Source organism: Cyrtonyx montezumae, unplaced genomic scaffold (assembly GCF_038088225.1).
Source record: "Cyrtonyx montezumae isolate F1298 unplaced genomic scaffold, pur_monq_1.0 scaffold_15, whole genome shotgun sequence".
Classification (NCBI taxonomy): domain Eukaryota; kingdom Metazoa; phylum Chordata; class Aves; order Galliformes; family Odontophoridae; genus Cyrtonyx; species Cyrtonyx montezumae.
The window spans coordinates 8,208,436-8,229,080 of record NW_027071881.1 but is presented as its reverse complement, the minus strand read 5'-3'; the positions used below and the strand labels follow the sequence as shown (position 1 = coordinate 8,229,080).

Genomic DNA, 20,645 nt, shown 5'->3' with positions numbered 1-20,645 from the left:
TGTGCTGCAGGCAGGCTCTCTCTTTCAGCCATGTTTCTCAGGTACATTTTACGTCGCTTTGATGTTTTATAAAATGTATTTTGGTTATAAAGCAACTGCTGTAAGTGATGCAGAATAGTTGGGATAGCAGAGAGGGTTAGAGTGTGGGAATATCCCCTGGTTTATTAAAAACTTAAGTAGGTGCAAGTTTATATTAAACATAACAAAACTGAATAATATTTCAGTTTGGAATTTGCTAAAACTCAGAATTAGATGAGAAATTAAGAAAATGCTGTTAGAATTGTGAAAGCCCCCACTAGCCCTGAGAGCAGAGAACCTCAGTGAGGATTCTGCCTTGGCATTGCTCTGTTAGTCACCGAGCACAGCCATCTGGTGCTGTCTTTTCAAGGTTGGGTTACCCTGTAATTTGTACTCCCCCCATTAACACAACCATCCATGTTATGTGGAGGAAATACAGAAAAACAATTGCTTAAATAAATATCTTAGGGAAAAAAATAGTCATTTTAAAAGAAAGTGGAACTTGTGAAAATGAAAATCTGGGTTCTGTCTTTCTTATGGCTCACGAATAAGACTATACTTCAGTCTTTAATTTTGACTTATTACATTTTCTATGTAACTCAGGATTTTGAGTCCATCTATGAAAAAAATAAAAATGACAACAGCAACAATACAAAACAAGAAAACATCTTCTTCTGAAGTCTGCACTCCCTAGGTAATTTATATTTAAACTAGAAAGGATTTCTTGATATGAAAATATAATTGGTTCAATACAGTGTGGTGGGCTGAAAACCCCAGATTTTCATGATGTTCTTATGTGCTCATGTAGGCATCATTTGCCTGTTTTGTGCAGACAGAGAAACTGAGGCAGGCAGAAAACACATTGCTTGCCCCATGTCCGGGTCACACAATCCCAAGCTCCCGGTCAGAGCTGCTCACTCTCTGCTGACTTTTCAGATAGACACAAGATAGATTCTGGGAATTGAATTTGGTTGGTTGTGGGTTGTACAAAAACCTTAGCTCTCTGCTAGGTGATTAAAAAGTGCAGTAGTGCTTTGCTGATATGATGCCACGAGGACAGCCCTCGGCTCAGTTATGCTGTATGGGATGTCCTACTACTTGTACAGTACAATTCATCCATTTTGTGCACTGGAGCTGAGTTCAAATACTGTGTCTAGAAACGCAGCTGGTTCCAGCAAATGATGAGTGAGCACGGGATTTTCTTTCCACGTTCTGTTCCTTATTGGATTTTTACATCTTAGAATGTAGAAGAATATATGTTTTCCTGTTCTGCCGTCACCTCAGAGGTCTTTTCCGAAGATGTCTGCACTCCTTGAAGTTGCCCTCGTGCCAGATTTAGTTTTTTCAATTTTTTTTCATGCTCGTATCATTTTAAATGTGTATACATAAGGCTGAGTGCTTTATACCTCTCAGTGGTAGACCTGCTGGGTTTAGTTAATTGCCTGAAAATACTTCACTTGTTCCAACTAGCCAGAATTTACCCCTGAGTCCGGGTATGAAAAGAAAAATGGCACATTGGCATTTAGCAAATCAATCATTCAGTAATTCTGTGGGTAATGTTACATCCCAAATGGGAATCAAAGAAGCCGCCAGCATGTGAGTAGCTCCACGTTTACCTCCTGTTCTGCTTTTCAGACTTCATGCAAATGTCAGTACAGCAATGGCTTGTGATGTAAACAAGGGGAAATTCCTTTCAAAATGCTCAAAAATTAATGGGATGTGATATCACTCTGAGAACGATGCACTGTACCCAAGTACTTCAGCAACAACGAAACTGTGGTGCAGATACAATGTTGAGTGGCCAAAAGCACTAAGCTCTACGTATCGGGTGATTTTTAACATCAGATATATTTGAAGTAAATTCGGGTTCTCTTTCCTGCATTCTGTGCAAGCTTATAAATGGGGGAATAAGATTCCTGGGTCACGCAGTTGCTAAAGATATCAAATTTGATAGTCTGTTTCTGTCCTGCGAGAAGGGCTGCAGAGCTTTCCCCATAGAGGAGTCCCTCGTGCTGCAGTCTTTTGCTTAGCACGTACCTCTGTTCAGTTCATCCACCAAACTGTCCCATGCACGCCTTCAGTGCTTCGTGGGGAAACGCTTTTGTGCAACGTCACCCGCGTGTCGCTCTTGTTGCTGATTTGCTTTGTCCACTAATGACACCGTCCAGCGCCTGTTTGAGGCTCTTGACTCCATCTGCCTAAGCCTCGTCTGCAGATTTCAGGAAGGAGAACTAAACTGTGTCTAACTCGAGCTGTAACATCAAGCCTGCCTGCAGCTGATGCGTGTCCCAGCCGTGGTGCATGGAGGGCTCCCTGTGCACTCGTGTCCGTGCCCGCTCGCGTTGTCCGTGGCACCGTTCCCGCGGCGCGGGCGCTGCTCTGTGTCAGCATGCTGGTGACCTGAGAGCTCTGCATCTCTGTCAGGGCATCATGAATCGGTTATGAAAGTTATTTCGTTTACCTCCTGCATAAATCTTAATAGCATGATGTAGAGTGTACTTGTTGGTAATGGAGTTCTCATCTAATTTCTGTGCATTTTTCCCCCTTCCGTGAAGACCTTACCTGTTTGGAGCAGGATGTTTTTCCATAAAAGCTCCATGGTGAGTTCCCAGTTCAATCCCAGCATGCCTATGATTCATTTGCTGTACTCACTGAAAGTAACTCTGTGTTTAGACTTTCTTGTTCGGGATATTTTTTTTTTCACATTGTTTACTGCATGGCTGATCCATGGGTGGAAGCACCCCATAATTTCACTTTGAAGCTGTGGATGCGTGTTCACCATCGAGTGTTGTCAAACCAATGCATTCTCTATTTATTTATTTATTTTTACCTTCGAGAGGGCATTTAATTTTTAAGTAGCAGAGAAACTGAAAAAAGAAATAGTTTCCCAGCAAGCAAAAAGGATTGCAAATGATTTTCTAAGCAGGTCTGCTTTTTCTGTATAGCTTCCCTTCTTATAGTGGCACTAAGTTGCTTGCAGACAGAAAACATCAATGATGACCTCCTGATACAAAGCCAGATTAGCAGTGGGTGGACAGTGAAGCACTGCAGTAAGAGACATGAAGCAGATAAGGTGGGCACTGCCAAAAGAAAATGCAAAAAAGAGCTTATTACACCCAAGGAAAAACCAAACCGCAGTTCCCTTAAAGTGAGGATATTTGAAATAATGGTTTATTATTTTTTTAAATATGTAACTTTGACATATATTTCAAAAGAAGAGCAACTCATAAGTTTCATTTGGGCAGAGCTTGGTTCAGGATTCATGCAGTGCTTTGTAACAGCCCTCCACCTTATCACATAAGGGTTTGGTGGTTGCAGTGATGAGCACTGAGAATGGAAGAAGTTTGAAGGTGTCAGGGTTTTCTTAGAAAACATACCTTCCTTTAGGTGTGAGGTGGATTTTTTGGGGTTGTTCTTAAGTTTAGCTAAGGATATGTATCAACTCCATCTGTCAGGCTCTGTTAGAGTATTTCTATGTGGCTCTCAGTTCTACTAATGGGATTTGGTTCCTCTGTGTGACTGTGAACATATGACTTCAGCAGAAAGGTCTTGGCAGGAGGGTGGCTCACAAAGGGTACGTAAGCTTTACAAACACAAGAAAAGCAAAGGCACTATGACACAAAAGGAAAGGTGACATTTCTTCTTATCACGTGAATCATTATTACACGAGCACTGCATGGGGAAGAATTAACGACACGTGTTTGGCTCCTGAAGCAGTATTCCTATGGACTGAGTTTCTAAATGCTGTCTGTGATGCACCCAAATATTTCATCCAGTGGTGATGTGAGAAGTGAAGGGCTCCAGAAGAAGAGTGCTGAACGTGATGTGCTTTCACCAATGGCTGTTGGGTGCTCCCTTCACAGTGTGGGCTCCCGGCGCTTCAGCAAAGCAAGGCAGAGAGGCTTGTCAACCAGAAATGATTTTAGATTGAAGCAAGATTAAAAGGCCAAGATTAAAGAGGGGAATATATGAAATAGACTCAGAAATCGTTGCCTGTCTTTCACTGGACTCTTTTGTGGTTTGTTTAATGCCAGTGCTAGCTCACAAATATGGTCTTTACTAGCCTACAGAGAAATTAGGATAAAAAACACACTTTGGGTGGGGGAAGAAGTCATGTTGTTTCCATTAAGGTCTTAATGAGACCTAAATTATGTAAACAAAATGAATGGAGATTTGACAGCTTACTGCCTGGCGAATGAAGGAGCCTGCTATTTCTTTCTTGCTTTCTCTTGTTTTATTCATGATTTGACAACTGGGAACATGTCTTTATTTTCCTCTTTTAGGCACCATGATAAAGTAATTCCAATCTGTGTACTTTGAGACAGATCGGATTTTTCAGTAATTCTGTAGCTGTACATTTTATTCAGTATTTTTCTCTTATACTTTTGTGGGCACTTATGAGAAAACTTTTCCCTTCAAAAACACAGTGTGCCCATTTTGGTGCATTTTGCTGTGGATTATTTGTGCAGTGATTTACAGATCAGTGCTTTGGATGTGTTTATAACCTCTTCATCGGTGACGTAAATCCAAACAGAGGCCACGGAGAATGAGATTGGTACTGTTTTATGGCTAATATTTGATTTTGTAAATCAGAGTCTTCATATCGTGCATCTGAAATTTATTTATTTATCCATTTAAAGCCATGTCACTTGTTGGACTGTCTGAAACTGCAGACAGATGGAAAAGCCAGCAGTACTGTGCAGGACATGGAGTGCTCTTTTCCATAGAAAATGCATGTGTGTTTTTTAGGCTATATATGCATCTATTCTCAGTGTTCCTACATTTAAAATGGGAATCATCCCCCAAAATGGTGTCAGGGAAGTTAGTTATTATCAGCAACACAAATTTCCCCAGATATCCTACCCTGAGCTGCAGTCTGTGTTCTAGCAAGTGCCTTTGTCACCATCTTCAAGTTGAACAGGTCAGTGTGAGCTGTTGGGGACTGAAATTGCACTGGCATTGCCTCTGCTGAGGCAGAGATCTCGTTAACTTTGTGGCAGAGCAAGGGTGATGTAATGCAAAGGTTTTGTTAGCATTGTACTGCAGCTGAGCTGCAGAGCAGAGTGGCAGCCCCAGCTCCTGAGCAGCCTGCATCGGCGTGCTGGGGCAGGAGGGCACAGTCATCTCAGTTCCTTTTCTCCTCCGTGGTGTTCTTCATCCTTCCTGCAGCAGAGCTTACTGAATGGAAGAAGCCCCACGCTGTACATTGCCATTCCCTGGGCCTTTCCCACGCCAGGGCATCTTGCAGAGGAGCTGCAGAGGGCTCAGAGCAGGGGGAGCTTTCTGCAAACCCTGCGGTGGAAGTGGATGGCAGGGCCTGCCCGAGGTCCTCAGGTCCTTGCTTTGATGGCACGATCTGCTCGAGTGATGGAGGAAAATCCCTTATTGTCCCCCTAGGACGAAATAAGCAGAGATGGTTCTTTCTTGCAGATAAACTCTGGGACTGTTATCCCTTTCAGCATTATGTTTTTCCTTTTTTTCTTTTGACCTTCTGCTGTAGGTTTCTGCATCGATACAATTGGGATAAGAATACCTCTGTACCTCTGTGAATTCTTGGTGTAGGTGGACAGACCCAGGCAGGAAGAGGTCTGCTAACAATTTATCCTCCATGTTTCTTATAGGGCCGTTGTGTCTCACAGTAGAAGACTGAAATTAAGAGCAAAGGTTTTGGTCAGATTAGTTTAACTTTTCTTATTTCTTAGGGTTGATTCCCATCAACCTGCTTTTCTTCTGCATCATTACCCTTTCCAGCAAAAAAAAACCCAGCAACGTCATGTTCCGAAATTTAGTATATTGTGAAGATTCCTTGAAATTCACTGTTTTTAAAAGTGAGGCCAAATGTGCCTTAATTTCGGCTCATGGAATAATTTATGAAGTGCTGACAGACTAAGAGCAAGGAAAGAGCAGAAGTTCTTAGCAGAAAGCACTCATTCACCACCTACCTTCCACATCGTTTTGTTATCGTTTATAAAGCTGAGAGTGTGTTTGCATCTACATAATAACGAGGATTTATGGTTTTCAGGTTGTTAAAATATCATAATGACATGAAAATATATTTTTCTAATGGCATTACCGTTACAGAAAATAACTTAGCTTTCCAGATCTACTGAAAGGAAGAAACTTGAGTTGGAAGGTGTTGATGAAAACTCGGAGGTTAAAGTGAAAAGGTGGGAAACTGAAAGGTTCCGTGGCTGCAGTAATTTCAGCATAGACTTGTTGACATCCCTGTGCTTTTTTTCCCAGAAATACATAGAAGCCAGCACGATGCAGTAGCAGTCGTTGGGTTTTGTTCTTCACAGGGCTGAGTTTAACTCCACGAGTAATCATGTTTTACAGGGTCTGCTCTTTCTGTCTACAAAACATCATTCTGGAATGGAAAATGTTTTGGCACTGAAACAACACCTAGATGCATGCCTTGAAAGGTGGACATTTCAAGGATGTCGAGTGAATAGAATGTGGCTGAGAGCATTTCCTCCAATGCTGTTTGTATCTGTGGTTGGTTGAACGTAGGTCTTTGGGACTAAGAGCATCCCAAACTCAGCAGTGATCTTTTATTTTGTATTGTTAGTCCCAAATTCGCTTCAGCTTAAAGGCTTGAAGAAGTGCTTAGAAGTGACAGGTGACTATTTCCAAATGAGGTGAATCTGTTCTGAATATTTATGAGCAGCTGATAAATAATACGTTAACATAAAGTAAAAATTGTTATACTGTGGTCAGGAACTTTTTGGAATGCAGATTTTTGATCCAGTAAGCTGTAATTGCAGATGTAGGAGTTGGATGTTAAGTGCTTTGTGGTAGTTCAATATCCAAGTTGCTGGCTATAAATTGCAATTGCTCTTTGGGGACGTTCCACCTTCTCATGTAAGCACGAGAGCTTCAGGATTTACCTGAGTCCATGAGTGGAGATTTCAGTTGACTGCTCAGTGTAACAGAGTTCCTCTTGGAAGTTTGTTTTCATGTTGTTATTTTATTTCTTACTTTGTCTGTAAGTGAAATACGTAACCACAGGTTTGCTGTGTCTGTGACCTATGGCACATACATATTTGCACACAGCATTCTTAGGATTGAAGAACGTTACTTTAAAATGAACAAGAATGTGATGGTGTAATCACAGGTTGATGTATTATGGAACAGGAATTAATGAAAATAAAAGGAAAGGAGGGAATGGTAGGAAGGGAAGGAAGCAGTGACACAGAATAAGGGAGAGAGAAAGCAAATTGCAAAGAAGGAAAAAAGAATAGGGCACGAATAAGAGGGAATCCTTTGTGAACTTCTCAGTCAGCTTTTCCATTAAGGAACGAATGAGATCCAGGTTTAATGAGCCGAATGAATGGGCAGTGCTTTGAAAACAGTTTTGAATTCATACTAACCTAGAAGGAGCCGAAGAAGGACATAAAATTACAGAGTCATGTTTCAATGCAACCTACTGACAGTCCACTCCATCTGCTACATGCACACTGTGAAGTTTCATAGGAGAGTTTTTCTTAACCTTTTTATTTGGTGTAATTACTGATTTGTTTTAACATGTAGCACGAGTGTACACGTTGTTTCCCTTTCCTTGTATCCTCCGCATGCTGTTCCCTCTGACTTGTTGCTCACGTCCTGTCTACTTAAACGGTTTCAATGGTGTTCCTGTGCTGGGTTGGAGCAGAGCAGCACTCAGTGTGTTAGCTGTATGTGTATCTTCTGCAAGTGCTGGGAAATACCAACCACCGAGGGTGGCTGCCCAGAGTCTGTGTTTTTCATTCCCAAAGGACTTCTGAACATTTGCATTCCCTTTGGAATTTGATTCTGTTGAATGCAAATGTTCAATATTGGGTCTTTCAAACAGTCTGACCAATTCTGCATTATGAGCAGTGCTGTTCCTCAAGTTAATGAGTTCAGTGATCAGGGGGAATTTGGGACCTATTATCCTGAAATACTAAACATTTGTCAGTCCCGCTAGATCGTAGGGGACCTGCAGATATTCAGCACCTCCAAATTTGTGTCTGGGAACAGCTGTTAGGCAAAGGACATCATCATTTTTGAGAATCAATTTTCATAATTTTATTTTATTTTTTATTGAAGCAAATCCAAACCGGCTCCACAAATCTCACCCAGTAAGTCTGTGGGAGGAGAGTTCTGTGTCGCTGCGGTCTTTGGATCATCGAGATCATGGTTTGCAAACAATCCTGGGCTGAAAAGAGAAAAAGGTAGGTGTACTTTCTGAAAATTCACTGTTCTTGTTATGATTTTGTCTCCCCAGCCCTTGCAGTTCTTTTAGTTGGTGTATTTGACCACAAGTTTATTAAGCCAAGAGACTTCCAAGAATAGTCTGCGATTTCTGTAAATACTTTTTCTGTTTCTGTTCTGCTATGGCAGCAAGGTTTTCTTTCTTCTCACAAACAGATCAATCGAAACAGTTCGTAGTGGAGTCGCTATATATCATCAGCTGCTATGGCAGCCTCGTGGAGCACGTACTGGAGCCACGTCCACTCAGCACTGCTCCGAAGATCAGCGATGACACGCCTCTGGAAATGGTGACGTGCCCGAGAGCCAGCTGGACTTTGGTTAGGTAGCTCATTGCTTTTATTTTCTCCTCTTTTTTGTCCAGAAAATGAGCATGAACTTTTTTTTTTTTTTTGAAAGGAATGAATGAACTGCATCATGGTTTTTGCTGTTACTTTTATCTGTTACAGACTCCTACAATCCATTGCTTTGAATGAGAGGAGAGGGCTCTTGATAGCAAATTGAAGCCTAAATTTTCGTGTAGTTCTGTTAGTGCTTATAGACACGTAGCTATGTGAGCACGTTTAAGATCAATAGAGATCTTTATCAGATGGTGATTTTAAATGATCAGTTTGTAATTTAGTTTTTTATATATTATATATCTATAAATACAGAATTCTGCCATGAGAGATGAGTGAGGTTTTCAAGATGAAGCTTTGCAGAGTGTTAGGCGAGTTATCCTGTAAGTAGCTGAAGGTAGCATTTCTTGAGGTAGATGAAGAAATTATTCCTGACATGTGGAGGAAAGTAAACAAAAATTGATGAGAAACTGTTGTCAGTGCTTTTGACGTTTTAAAATATTTTCTTATCGATTTTTCTTGGCTCCTATATTCCTTAGTGCAGCTTATTGCTGGACTGGATTGATCAATACTTGATTTACCAAGCTATTTAGGAATGGCCCACCCTAATTAAAATTACAACACAGACTTCTAGACCATTATTGTTGAAATGAGTAGGTTGTAATGGAATTGAAAATTCTAATTGGATCGATAGTCCATAACTTTACACAGCTTTATTTTCACAGTTTGTAAATGCTCAATGACTTTACAGTACTGAAGCAATGCTAGTTAACCAAACACAGAAGTTGCCCAGGTTCTGTAGTGTGTTTATATGAAATAATGTTACCATGGCATACAGGGGTCCTGAGCGTATTTATAATCTGAACATCCTGACATTTCAGTGTGCAATAGTTGCTGCAGCTGACAAACAAGTATTGTCTTCACAGTCTGTGCCATTTGGTCATGCTGCACAGCTGCCTGTGGTGTATTTCAGTGTTTGAACAAGCTAATTTAAGTAATTACAAACATTTTGTGAGCTTGTATAGATAATTATATGTGATGACAGAAATACTGATTTACATTCTCTGTATTAGGCTTAAATATTAATAGTCTTGTGTTTTACCTCAGAACTCCTCAGTGGAATGAGCTCCAACCACCATTTAATGCAAACCATCCACTGCTGCTGGCTGCCGACGCCGTGCAGTACTACCAGTATCTTCTTGCTGGCTGTAAGTAGCTGACAACTTTTTGTCTTATGTGCAAGTTGTAAGCTGAGCATGACTTTCTGAAACTGATTTTCAAGCTGCATTCTTCAAACAGAATGACAGCAGTTGGCCAAAACACTTTCTAAAAACTCATTGTGAATGAACTAGGAGGGGAGGGTTTTTTTGTGAGAGAGATTACTGAAATGTGATGAAGATTTAGAGACAGTTTACCACAAAGGATGAAGTTTTAGAAATGTAACAGTGTGCCAGCAATAATATAATTAGGGGAAGGTAAAATGTTTCCACAGATTTCCATTATAAAGTATAAATACGAATTTATACTTATAATGTGTACCATAAATAATGTTCTGATGTTCTTTTTAATTTTTTTTAATATGCCAAAATATGTACATTGTGTTGGATTACAACAAACTATAGGGAAAGGACCAGCATTGGGATGTTATAGGGCACCTCCTGAATACTGATTTGCTGAGTGTCACATAAAAAGTTGAGAATGGGCATGCACACCTGTAGGTTGGTATTTAGGAGTGTTGAAATGAGCTCATCTGTGCAGCAAGAACTTGTGCTGGTTTCAGTGTGTGTTCACCTTTGGAACCAACTGTGCTAGCAATGGCAGAATAGCAGATGTACTTTCAATATGAGTCAAGCTCTTGAGGCTAGTGTGTAGGCAGAAAGTGAGTGCTTGGCAGGCCCTGCAAGTGCGACCCATTAGGTACAATAAGACCTAAGGGTTTCTTCCCCTCACTTCTCTTGCATTTAGCCATTTCCTCTCATGAAATTTACATTCAGTGACAAGCAAGTGCATCTGCATTTTCCCACTTCCCTGGAAAACCTCATTGCTGGGCTCCTTCCAGCTGCTTCCCTCAGGAGCCCTGGCACCACTCTGGGGGTGGCTGCCCACCTGCTCGTGCTGTGCTGCACTGACAGCCATTGTATCCCACACCCACACACCTTTTATTTATTTACCTGTACCTATAGATATGCATGTGTACTATGCAGCTCTGGTAGATACCATATATTTTAATAGATGAGTACTTTTATTTATAAAAGTAATACATATATATATATATTCATTCTCCCAACTCAAAAAAGAATATTGTCAGCAATTACCAGGTCTCTTCTTTATTATCGAGACTGAAGTGATGTAACAGGCTGAATTGCACAACTCCTGGCACATGGAGAGGTACTCCTGGGGAAATCAGAGCCTCTGTGCAGTTGTCAGTGCAGCTAATGCCAGCAGGCTATGTGACATGGGCATTCAGACTGCAGAAAGTGGACAACTGGGCCGAGGGGCAGGGTGGCTGAAGGTGACTGGTAAAAGCAGTGCTGGCAGCAGAGCAGATCTGTTGCTTCTACCTGTCCATGTGTTATGTGCACTGTGAGCTCAGAGTGTTGGGGAAACCTGCAGGTTCTTTGTTTTTCCATGCTCTATAGGAAGGGGGAAAAAATCCACAGTGTGGAAAATAAAAGGCAGAAATAACTTAACAGCACTCAAAACTGAGTGAGCTGTGCCTCTCAGCCAGAATGTTTTCTGATATTTCTGTGTTGTTTTACTTTCACATACAGGTATGTGTGCTCTGTTTTGAGAGGAAAGGTCATTGCAAGGATGCATGCCAGTTGTATAATATTTTATGATGGAAATTTAAACATAGATCAGTATTTTCAAAAGAGAGTGAAAGGATATTGTCCATTGCTGTGTACGTTTATTGTTCTTCAGGGCTGTCAGGCCTCTTGCTTTGCAGAATTATCTAACCAGACTAACAAACACAGTGTCTTCAGGGAAAACAGCAATACTAAGTCATCTTGAAGTGCTCTCCAAAGCCAGCTTTTATTCACAGATGCTAGCTATGTTTGTGAGTCTTTGCAGCTTGTCTGTTCAACCAGCATTCCATCCCCCCTTCTCCCCTCCCCAGATTCTCTGCTCTAGTTGTGGACGTCGTTCTCTTCCATGCTGTCTTCAGCTATTTCTCCTGCAGACTGTCAGGCCTATAAATACATAAATTATTGCATGTAGTAGGCAGTTACTGCAGCACGCATCCAAAGCACAGAATGTGGTCTGGGGAATTTTGGATGTTCTGTACAAGTATTTGTAAACTCTTTTGTTTCTGCTGAAATGTAATTAATACATAGATACCAGCTGAACAAAAGCCTCTCAGTGAGCACTGATGTTCACATACACAGGTGTGCTCATCCCACCTCCCGAAATCAGGGCTAGCCTCTGTATTTCTCTGTTTCATTAACAACTCAAGCACTGTCAGTTTCACATGTCTTCTGTACTGGAATCGTTTTAAGGGGAGAGGAATGAGGTGGCTGAATTCCAGCAAAATCATTAATTTGCATTATTTGAATTACAGCAAATAATTTTAAGTCAGATGAGTGCGGAATGCAGATATAGACAATACATTATAGTAAATAGTAGAGACAAAAAGAATAGAGGGCATAGTCAAGTTCACAATAACAGAAAATTTGTGTACGTGATCTTCGAAGCTTTATTTGTCCTCTGCAGTTGTCGTATCTGAAGGCACTCAGAGAAGTTTGTGAAGGAGTCCAGATGGGGTTCACACGCACGAGTCCCGGGCACCTGTTAGCTTTCCCCCCTCAAACACAGCCTGAAATGACGTTGTGTGGCTCTGCTTACCTGCAGCAGCACCGTGGGCTGACATTAGCTGCAGCCTGTGGTTTGATGGCCTATCACTTCCGTCAGTAAGTTTAATTGCCAGCAAATGGCTAAATAGGAGGCTTAGGGTGAATGTTACATCTGTCTGCCACGTTAGTGGTAAGAGGAATTCTGGCGCCGTTTCAGGGTCACTATTTGTATCTGTCTATCAGAGGTAGAATACAGCAGTTTCTCTCAGTTTCTGTATAGCATTTCTGCCAATTGTTTGGCTCCATTAAGTGTGCAGGGGAAATAAAAGCCTGAATGACCAAGTCACAAGGGGGTATGGATAGACCCTTTCTTTGTCCACACTCAGAACATTGCATTAGGTCTCATTATCCATTTATAATAAGTGACCTTTGCCCCCTGGGTCATTGAAAAATACTCAGTGTGCTTTTTAGCACAGAGTACCTCTGTCAGCAGACGGGCAGAACAATGAAACGTCTGGCAGGCTGCTGGGAGGGCTGTGCTCTGCAGGTTTTCTTCGCTGTGAGGTTTGATGCCAAAACACAGAACCTAAATCTGTTTTAGTCTCTGAAAAGTATAACATCCTCGTGATAAAGAGGCTTCAAAAATACTGCACGTAGGTATCCAGTTATGCACGGTTCCCCTTGCAATATTATGAAAGGGTTTTAGAGTTATATTCAGCGCTCGTGAAGAGGGAACAAGGAACCATTGTTTGAAGAAATATTTTGTACAACAAGTGTCCAAGACCTTTATCCCAAGGGTATTTGTAAGTGGATTAGCACAGCTGTTTCATTGCTTTGAGGTCATCAGTGACATCTGCTGCAAAAACCTGGATCAGAGCATGCAGTTCTCATCTACCTGAGTGCTTCACTGCAGCCGTGGCTATGAGGAGAGGTGAGAGAGTGGGTAGCGAGAGGTTTGAACCCTTTGGTAAGTTCATAGTTTGAAAATGAACTTGCATTTTAAGCTTCACAACTTGCTGGCCTGCGGGAAGCATCGGCCTCCTGCTCCTAACTGTTTTAGGCTTTTTCCAGTTGGTCAGAGTTAAAATAATAAGTCACGAGGCTCTCCTTGGCTTCTTCTGGAGCAGATTTCAGACTTTTTGCATATTTGAATTTATTCAGACACGTGTGTGATACATGGTGGAATTGCAGTGACATTGAGGTCTTACATCCTCATTTCGTACTTCCCGTTTCCCTTCTTTCTTACTCCTCCCCTTTGAATTTCATTGCACTGGAGGTGTAGTGGACCATAGTTCAGATATCTGAAATGTGAATGATTAACATCTTAATGAATCCATCTTTGGAATCAGAGCAAAAACTGGCCCCAGAAGAAAATAACATTAATTATGATTTCTGTCCTTTGGCTCTGGAAGGGGCACCTTCATGTTCCTGGCTTTGGCTCATGAGGACCAAGTTTGTGGAGACGACGTGCAGTTGTCAGAAGCAAGCCAGTGACAAGAATTAATATATTAACTGGTATGCAGTACTCTTTGACAAATTGCTTACTAAATACATCAAAATTGATTGGACATTCTGTGTTTAAATTGACAAATGACTGCATTAGGGGAAGGAGGGAAATCCATTAATTACAGCTGCCCTCAACCGTAGGAAATGTAATCGTATAAATATAGATTTTGTTAAAACAAAAGTCTCTACTTTACCATAGTGTTGCTGGTAAGTGTACTTGCACCTCTTTGCCATTAAACTTCCAATAGGAGGCTTTGAAGACAGATCTTTGCAACTGGCTTTTAAGGAATCAAAGACCATTTCTGTGGAGTTAAAAGGAATGATGTAGTGTTGTTTTGTTTTTTTCTGTCCCGTTTCTTCTGGAAAACGTGTTTGTTTCTCTCTCAGAACAAGGGCCATCTCGCTGAGGCTTCTGCTGTCTCAGCAGCTGTTAATTTGAAGTGCTAGATAATTCATATTTCAATGCTAGAACTTGGAACAGGACTACATATTCGTGTTCTTTGTTCCTGTTCTGGTCTCCAAGTAATATTTGCATGGCCGTTAGCTCTTTCTGAGTAAGAATTTTCACTTGAGTTAGGCCTGAAGATATAAACCGTTTTATAGACTTCATTAAGGGATTCTTGAAAAGATTAGGGCCTATATTTATAGATGCCTTTGACTTTTGGCTGTTACAACAGATTTTCATTTCTGGACCAACTGTTGTACATATTTAGCATTTTACTGAAAATGGCTTTCATTAGAAGTCAAACTTGATCACTGCTCGCTGTCTTCAAAGGAAGGGGTTAACCTTTCTTCACTGTTTGTTTTGGGGTAAATGAAAACACAATTTATACAGACAGTCTGAACACTGACACCACGTTTGCACATCCTGCTCCCTCCACTGAAAGCTACGCACCCTGAGTGAGACTTTTGTCTCTAAGCAACATTGTGGTTCTTTATAGCCTATTTTATATTCCTTCCATACATTCCACTGATGGAAATAAAAATTCCACGCATACGAGTAGTGAGTATTGCACAGGGGAAAGCAGGACTGGCAATAAGAGCAGAGAGTGTATTAAGTAACTGTGAATATGTGCTATGAAGACAGATCCCATGAAGAACAAGTTATGATGCTCATAATCCCACCCAACCTGGAGCCGTTGGCAGGTACTGGGAGGATCTGGTTGTTCTGCTCCACAAGGCTTTTTCAGTTGACAGCAGAGCACGTGGTGGTGGCCTGGGAGCAGAGTAATGAACTGGGGCTGATAATTCTGCTCAGTGTTCTACTGTTTCTCAGCCTTCTCTTTTTTTTCTTGCTCTCTTTTGTATGGATGGTTTTAATAGCGAATTTAACATGAAAGAATACATTTTTTGGTCCGTACCACTCACTGCATGTGTTGCTGTAGTGTGTGTGTACAGCATGCTCTGTGGGCAAGGGCCGTACCTCGCTATGCGTATGTTCAATGTCTGTCACAATGGAGCTCGGTTTCAAATAATAAAACTGATCAAAACCAGAGCCTGTTCTGTAACAACAATTATGCTATCATACAGTTACGAGGTGTTCAAAGCCTTTTTGCTGTGTTTCTGAGACATCTCTGCATGAGGCGGTCAGAGGCAGTCGGGCTGGGAGCAGAGCTGGCTGGGCTTGGTGAACAAAGCTCTCTGGCCGTGCTGGGGGTGGGCAAAACCCACTTCTATCCATTTCTAACCCATTTCTATCCACTGACCACACGAATGCTGCCTAAACAATGCATCTGTACACCAGGGATGAGGACCTCTCCACGAAGTCGTGTCAGCTGAGTGGTCTGGGCTTAAATGTGCAGCTGCAGCACCAGAGGAGTACACACAATTGAAGGAAAGGCAGAGGCAGAGATGGGCTTTGCAGAAGTAAGGACAACCAGCAGGAAGGAGCTGGGGAAGGCTCTTCTGCGCTGAGCCCATGTGCAGGCAGCAATTTGGAAGCCTGAGTGATGGTGGGGTCTGTTTGCTCTGAACGTTTCTGCCAGGAAGAGTACTGCAGTAACCCTGGGGTGGTTGTTATACTTAAAGATGGGAAACAGCATTATTCTGTTTTGGTATTTTGTGTACAACCAGCACACAGCTGAGATTTCACGTACTTACTGCAGTACATATGTTTAACTTTATTATCCAGATGGGAAATTACGTATATATATATATTTTTTTTTCCTGGATTCTCAGTTTGCTCTTATTATTCCTTCTGCTTGAAATTACCTCTAGTTAGTGTATCGTTCTCATTAAGTTCTACCTCGTTATTGCCATGCAATAAATGATTTCAGTGTACTTCTAAAAGGCACTTCCTGGATCCGTGTGCTGTTCAGGTGTCCCTTAAAAATCCACATCTTTGTAGAATCATTTTTAATTCCTTGAAGTTCATAGAGGATTTTTGACATATTTACAGTCCGAGTTTGAGAACCACTTCCTAACTGGGTTCTGTGACTGATGTATTCTCTCTGGTTATCACATGGAAACTGTAAGAGATCTTAAGGATGAGTGTTTTATGACTATAATTACAAAACAAATTGACAAGTGAAACTATTTCCATGAGCACATTTACCTTCTAAAGCTGTAATACAGTTTACCCTCAAAGTTTTCAAGAGTTTAGATGTTAACAGCCCAAGAAGGACAGTTCTTGCAGTGGCAGTGCATTGTTTCTGTACGTGGTCACTGCTGGCAGAGGAACTTGTGCCCACCTTTATGGTACGTCCTCTTCTTCCCACTGCATTTCAGCGACTTACAAGCATTTCTAAGAGCAGATTTTATTTTCACAATGTCCAATTTTTTAAGTGTGGATTTATATTCCTGGTATCAGATTACTGAGCAGGTTTACTGTCCCTTGCTTTCTTCTGTGAGTGCTCGGGTTTTGCTGGCAGTAGTCACCGAGAGTGAAAACAGAATTTTCAGGTTTGCTTCTTACATTACAAGGCGTAACAGATTGCACACTAATCTGCATCACCTTCCTGCTCCAAAAAAAGATGTTTCGAATGAAGCTGTAGTTCATGGTGTTTTCTGAGGGAAGCTGTTTCCCTAAAACTAACCTGTACTTCCTGCTCCCTACAGGAAACAGGATTAAGTGGTAAAGGGAAGCAAATTTAATTTCTGACTGACTATCGGATTGATTGTGGTAAACAGGAGCAGGGCAGATAGCATTTCACTGAGAGCTGCATCGCTGCGTACGAGCAGCGTGCTGAAGCCTGATAGATTCTTCAGCTGCAGTCAGTGTTTGTGAAACAGCACAGACAGGCAGATGAAAATGAACTTGGTGAGGTGTTTTGAGGGCTGCCAATCTGCATAAATTTTTTGATGCATGTATATACCTATGTAGGGCTTCGTCAGATTACCAAGGGCTTGCCCGTCTTAATCCGTATTTTATATACTAAATGCTGGAAACAGCACTGTGTATAGGAATTAAAATACTTTCAGATGTGTACAAACAACAATAATGAACAAGGGCACATGCTGAAACAGTTCTTTACTATTCTTACATGGTCATCTGGAACTTCTTAGAGAGGGGTCCATCAACACGGAGGGGTCAGTTTTCAAAGCAGTGTACAGGGATTTAGCCGTGCGACTCCTATTGACGTTAATGGGAGTCAAACGGGTAAATCCCCACGCACCGCTTTGAAAATTTACTACTAAGCCTCTTGACTTCTCACTACATACTTTGATTGTAACAGTAATCCATGGTTAACATAATTTTCCCGACAATAATGTCAAACATACTTTTGAAGTCAGTGAATTATAGAAATAGTTACCTCTTCCATAATTCCTTAAAGATGGCCATCAGATGGATTTCACCACAGGTTCATGCAGTTGAAATTATTTTTTAACTCGGGTAAAAATATACGTGTTGTCCTTAGGTACAGAGCAGATAGTCTGCTCACAGTCTCAGTATTTGAAGTGTTGAGTGGCCTTAAGGTACTCCGTTGTGAGGGTCAGGTTCTAGCTCTGCCCACACTTAAATGCTCGTTGTACTTGCCTGGTTTCCCATGGGAACACTGGAAGAGGAAGCTGCAGTTGAGTACGGAGGACACTTACCTGACTGCAGTGCAACCAAGAGCAGCAGTGAGGGCTGAGAACCCAAGCAGTGTCAGTCAGGGAAAACAAAGCGTAGGCTGTTGACTGTCAGATCAGTGGAAGGTAAGGGGCAAGTAAAGCAGTCATCCAGGCTGTGGTACATGTAAGGAGAATTCATATCCTGCTTAGAGTCCTGGCTATTCCTGTAAGATTAAAGTTCTGACTCGGAGAATGGATGGCCTATAAACCACCTAGTAAACTGGGGTCAATATACAAATAATGAATAAACCTGTAAGTCACTTGGTATCATGAAATAACTCTGGGCTGGATAAAATCCTGGTTGACAGATTTTAAGTGTAATTTTATGATGTTTGTGCATATAAGAACCTCAGGACCAGTTTGAGTGGGAAGAAGCCTCGGGTAGGAGAGGGTATTTTAATTTGCACGGAATGCTCCTGCAGAAGTTTACACACTAAAAATGCATTAAAACCCGAACTTTGATCAGTAGCATACGGCCGTGAATAGAACCACACAGAGCATAGCACCGAGCTAAAACCAGTTTGTTTCTATAACAGTTCCATCTGAAAGGAAGATTTGGTCCTTGCTTTACTGCCAAACATGAGCGAAGGTAGAGCCAGCAGGAGATGAGCGCTGGAAGGGAAAGCAGAGGAGCGAGGCCACATGGGTGGCTGTTGGACCTGAAGGGCAAGGAGAGCCCTTGGTGACACGAGTCCCCCAGCTATGGGACACCACGTCCCACCTGTGGGTGGGATGGAGAAAAGTGGGACCCGTTGGTTTTGGAGTGGCAGCAGCAGACCTGCAGCACGTTGTGCTTGTCGTGGGGAATGTGGTGTCACCAGGGGAACGGTAGTTGCAGGAGCCCTGCGAAGTTGGTCATTGAGATTGTGGAGTTGAAGAGAAGTGGTCCTGAAGCTTGTTGATGAGCGTGTGATTACCACAGGGCTCTCAGGCATTGCTGATCATTTTAAACATAACTTAGGAATCACCGAAAAAACATCAAAATCAGATGTTAGCATGTGATTTGTATGAAATCCATGGTGTGTAAGCTGTAGTTTGCATACCTGTTTCCCTGGAGCTTCACTGGAGACTGCATGGAGGTGAAGGGCAGGCTTTGGATTTGATGAACTGATTAAGAGCACATTGTGTCTGTGTCTTCTAGATTTTACAATCTTATTTTGAATGATAAATTCTGTGCATTCACTTGAGAAAGAGAAAAGCTTTCTGGGTGTCCACATGCGTGTACGGCAGGCAGCACAGAACAGTCCTTACTGTCAGCAAATGCCTTTGTTTGCTCTTAATTTGGACAAACTCACATCCCTTAGAAAAGAGCACATTGGGAGTTTCATATATAACTCAAACTGAATTGTCTAAAGCTTATTTATATAAATGAGAAAATTAAAACTTTTTGGTTCAGAAAGTACACAGAACTAAGTAAAACTAATGATTTATTGTTCACAAATTAAAACCAGAAGTGTGCACACACCAATTGAGCTGCAGTGTTCCTTTGTTCCAACACTTCTTTGCTGCTGAAAGATGTCAATTTATAACGTTTGAATGAATAAAGATTTGTCTTTGCTCTAGGTATTTGTCATATAATTATCCCATCTGTGAACAAAAGCACTGTTTGTTAATTCCAGGATTTGCCAAGCCAAGGTCTTGCTCGAGCATCAGAAATGCCTATGCAAATTATTCCCACGTTTAACAGAAATTGCCTGTTTTCTAATTTATTGGTATTGGTAAAGTCTCCAAACAGCCTTTTCTGTACATTGAGCCGTGTCACAGGGCCCTGCAGTGTCAGGGGACACTTTGTTGTGGCTCGTGACACTCTGCTCTCCACAGTCATTTCTGTGCAGTTTCGCCAGCACTAAGAGTTCATCACACCAGCTCCAAAGTCTGTCCCTCGCCTTCAGCAGTCTTCAGTGTGGCACTAAGATTAATCCTGCAGACGCAGAGAACGGAATGTGAGGATTTTGGTTTTTTACTGTTCCTCAGAGCACTGATAACCACCTGCAGCTTTTATCTGGGGATGGAAACGGGAGGGCCATGCTCAGGTCAAGAAAGACAATGAAAAACAATAATTTCCACTCGGATTCTGATTCTCCTCAGTTAAAGGTGCAGCAGTTCAGTAGAGCTGGTCGCAAAAAGAGGGAGAGGAATATATTCCAGATTGAGAGCTGATATTGATCACTTTTCATTGGAGGGAGGATGGAGTTTCAGGTCCCAAACAGTACTTCTGAGCAGCTCAGAGGTGGTTTTGCCTCTGAGCAAAGGTTTATGGCAAAGCCCTGATTTCTGCTGTGGGTAGCACTCCAGTTTCTAAAACACAACCTTGAAAGCATGGCAGCTTGCTGATGTGCGGTTACGAATTAGCCTTAGAAAATCACACTCTGCTCTCCTGCAGAAATAAAACCCACGTGTTTTAATTCTCACCTTAGATTTTTTGTAAATGCTCATTTTTGTTGTATTTTTCTTCACGCTGCTGCTATTTGTCAAAATTCCTGAATGTTTGAGCATTTTCAGAGTAAGTGAACTGAGTTGTATTCTGACATTTGGCGTATGTGTGCTCCAGATGATGGAGTAAGTGCAGCAAGAAGTTAAAAATGGGCACAGCTCAGACACTGGGTTGGGTTGGATTACTGGCACCTGAAATTGCCAGCAAAATATCTGTGGAGGAAGGGCTTGCTCCTTACTCACACGTGTTCCCAAAGAAAGAAGAACAACAGGGGTG

At 41.7% G+C, this 20,645-nt stretch overlaps 1 protein-coding gene across 8 annotated transcripts in view; it reads left to right on the top strand.

Annotated features, from left to right (window-relative positions):
- BCAS3 (BCAS3 microtubule associated cell migration factor) overlaps positions 1–20,645 on the top strand; it is a 292,223-nt gene that overhangs the window by 112,534 nt on the left and 159,044 nt on the right. For all 8 annotated transcript variants that reach the window (XM_065732043.1, XM_065732036.1, XM_065732037.1 and 5 more), the window contains 3 exons: positions 8,086–8,210; positions 8,407–8,572; positions 9,693–9,793. In XM_065732043.1, the coding sequence (XP_065588115.1) occupies positions 8,086–8,210; positions 8,407–8,572; positions 9,693–9,793 (392 nt within the window). The remainder of the gene's footprint in view (positions 1–8,085; positions 8,211–8,406; positions 8,573–9,692; positions 9,794–20,645) is intronic.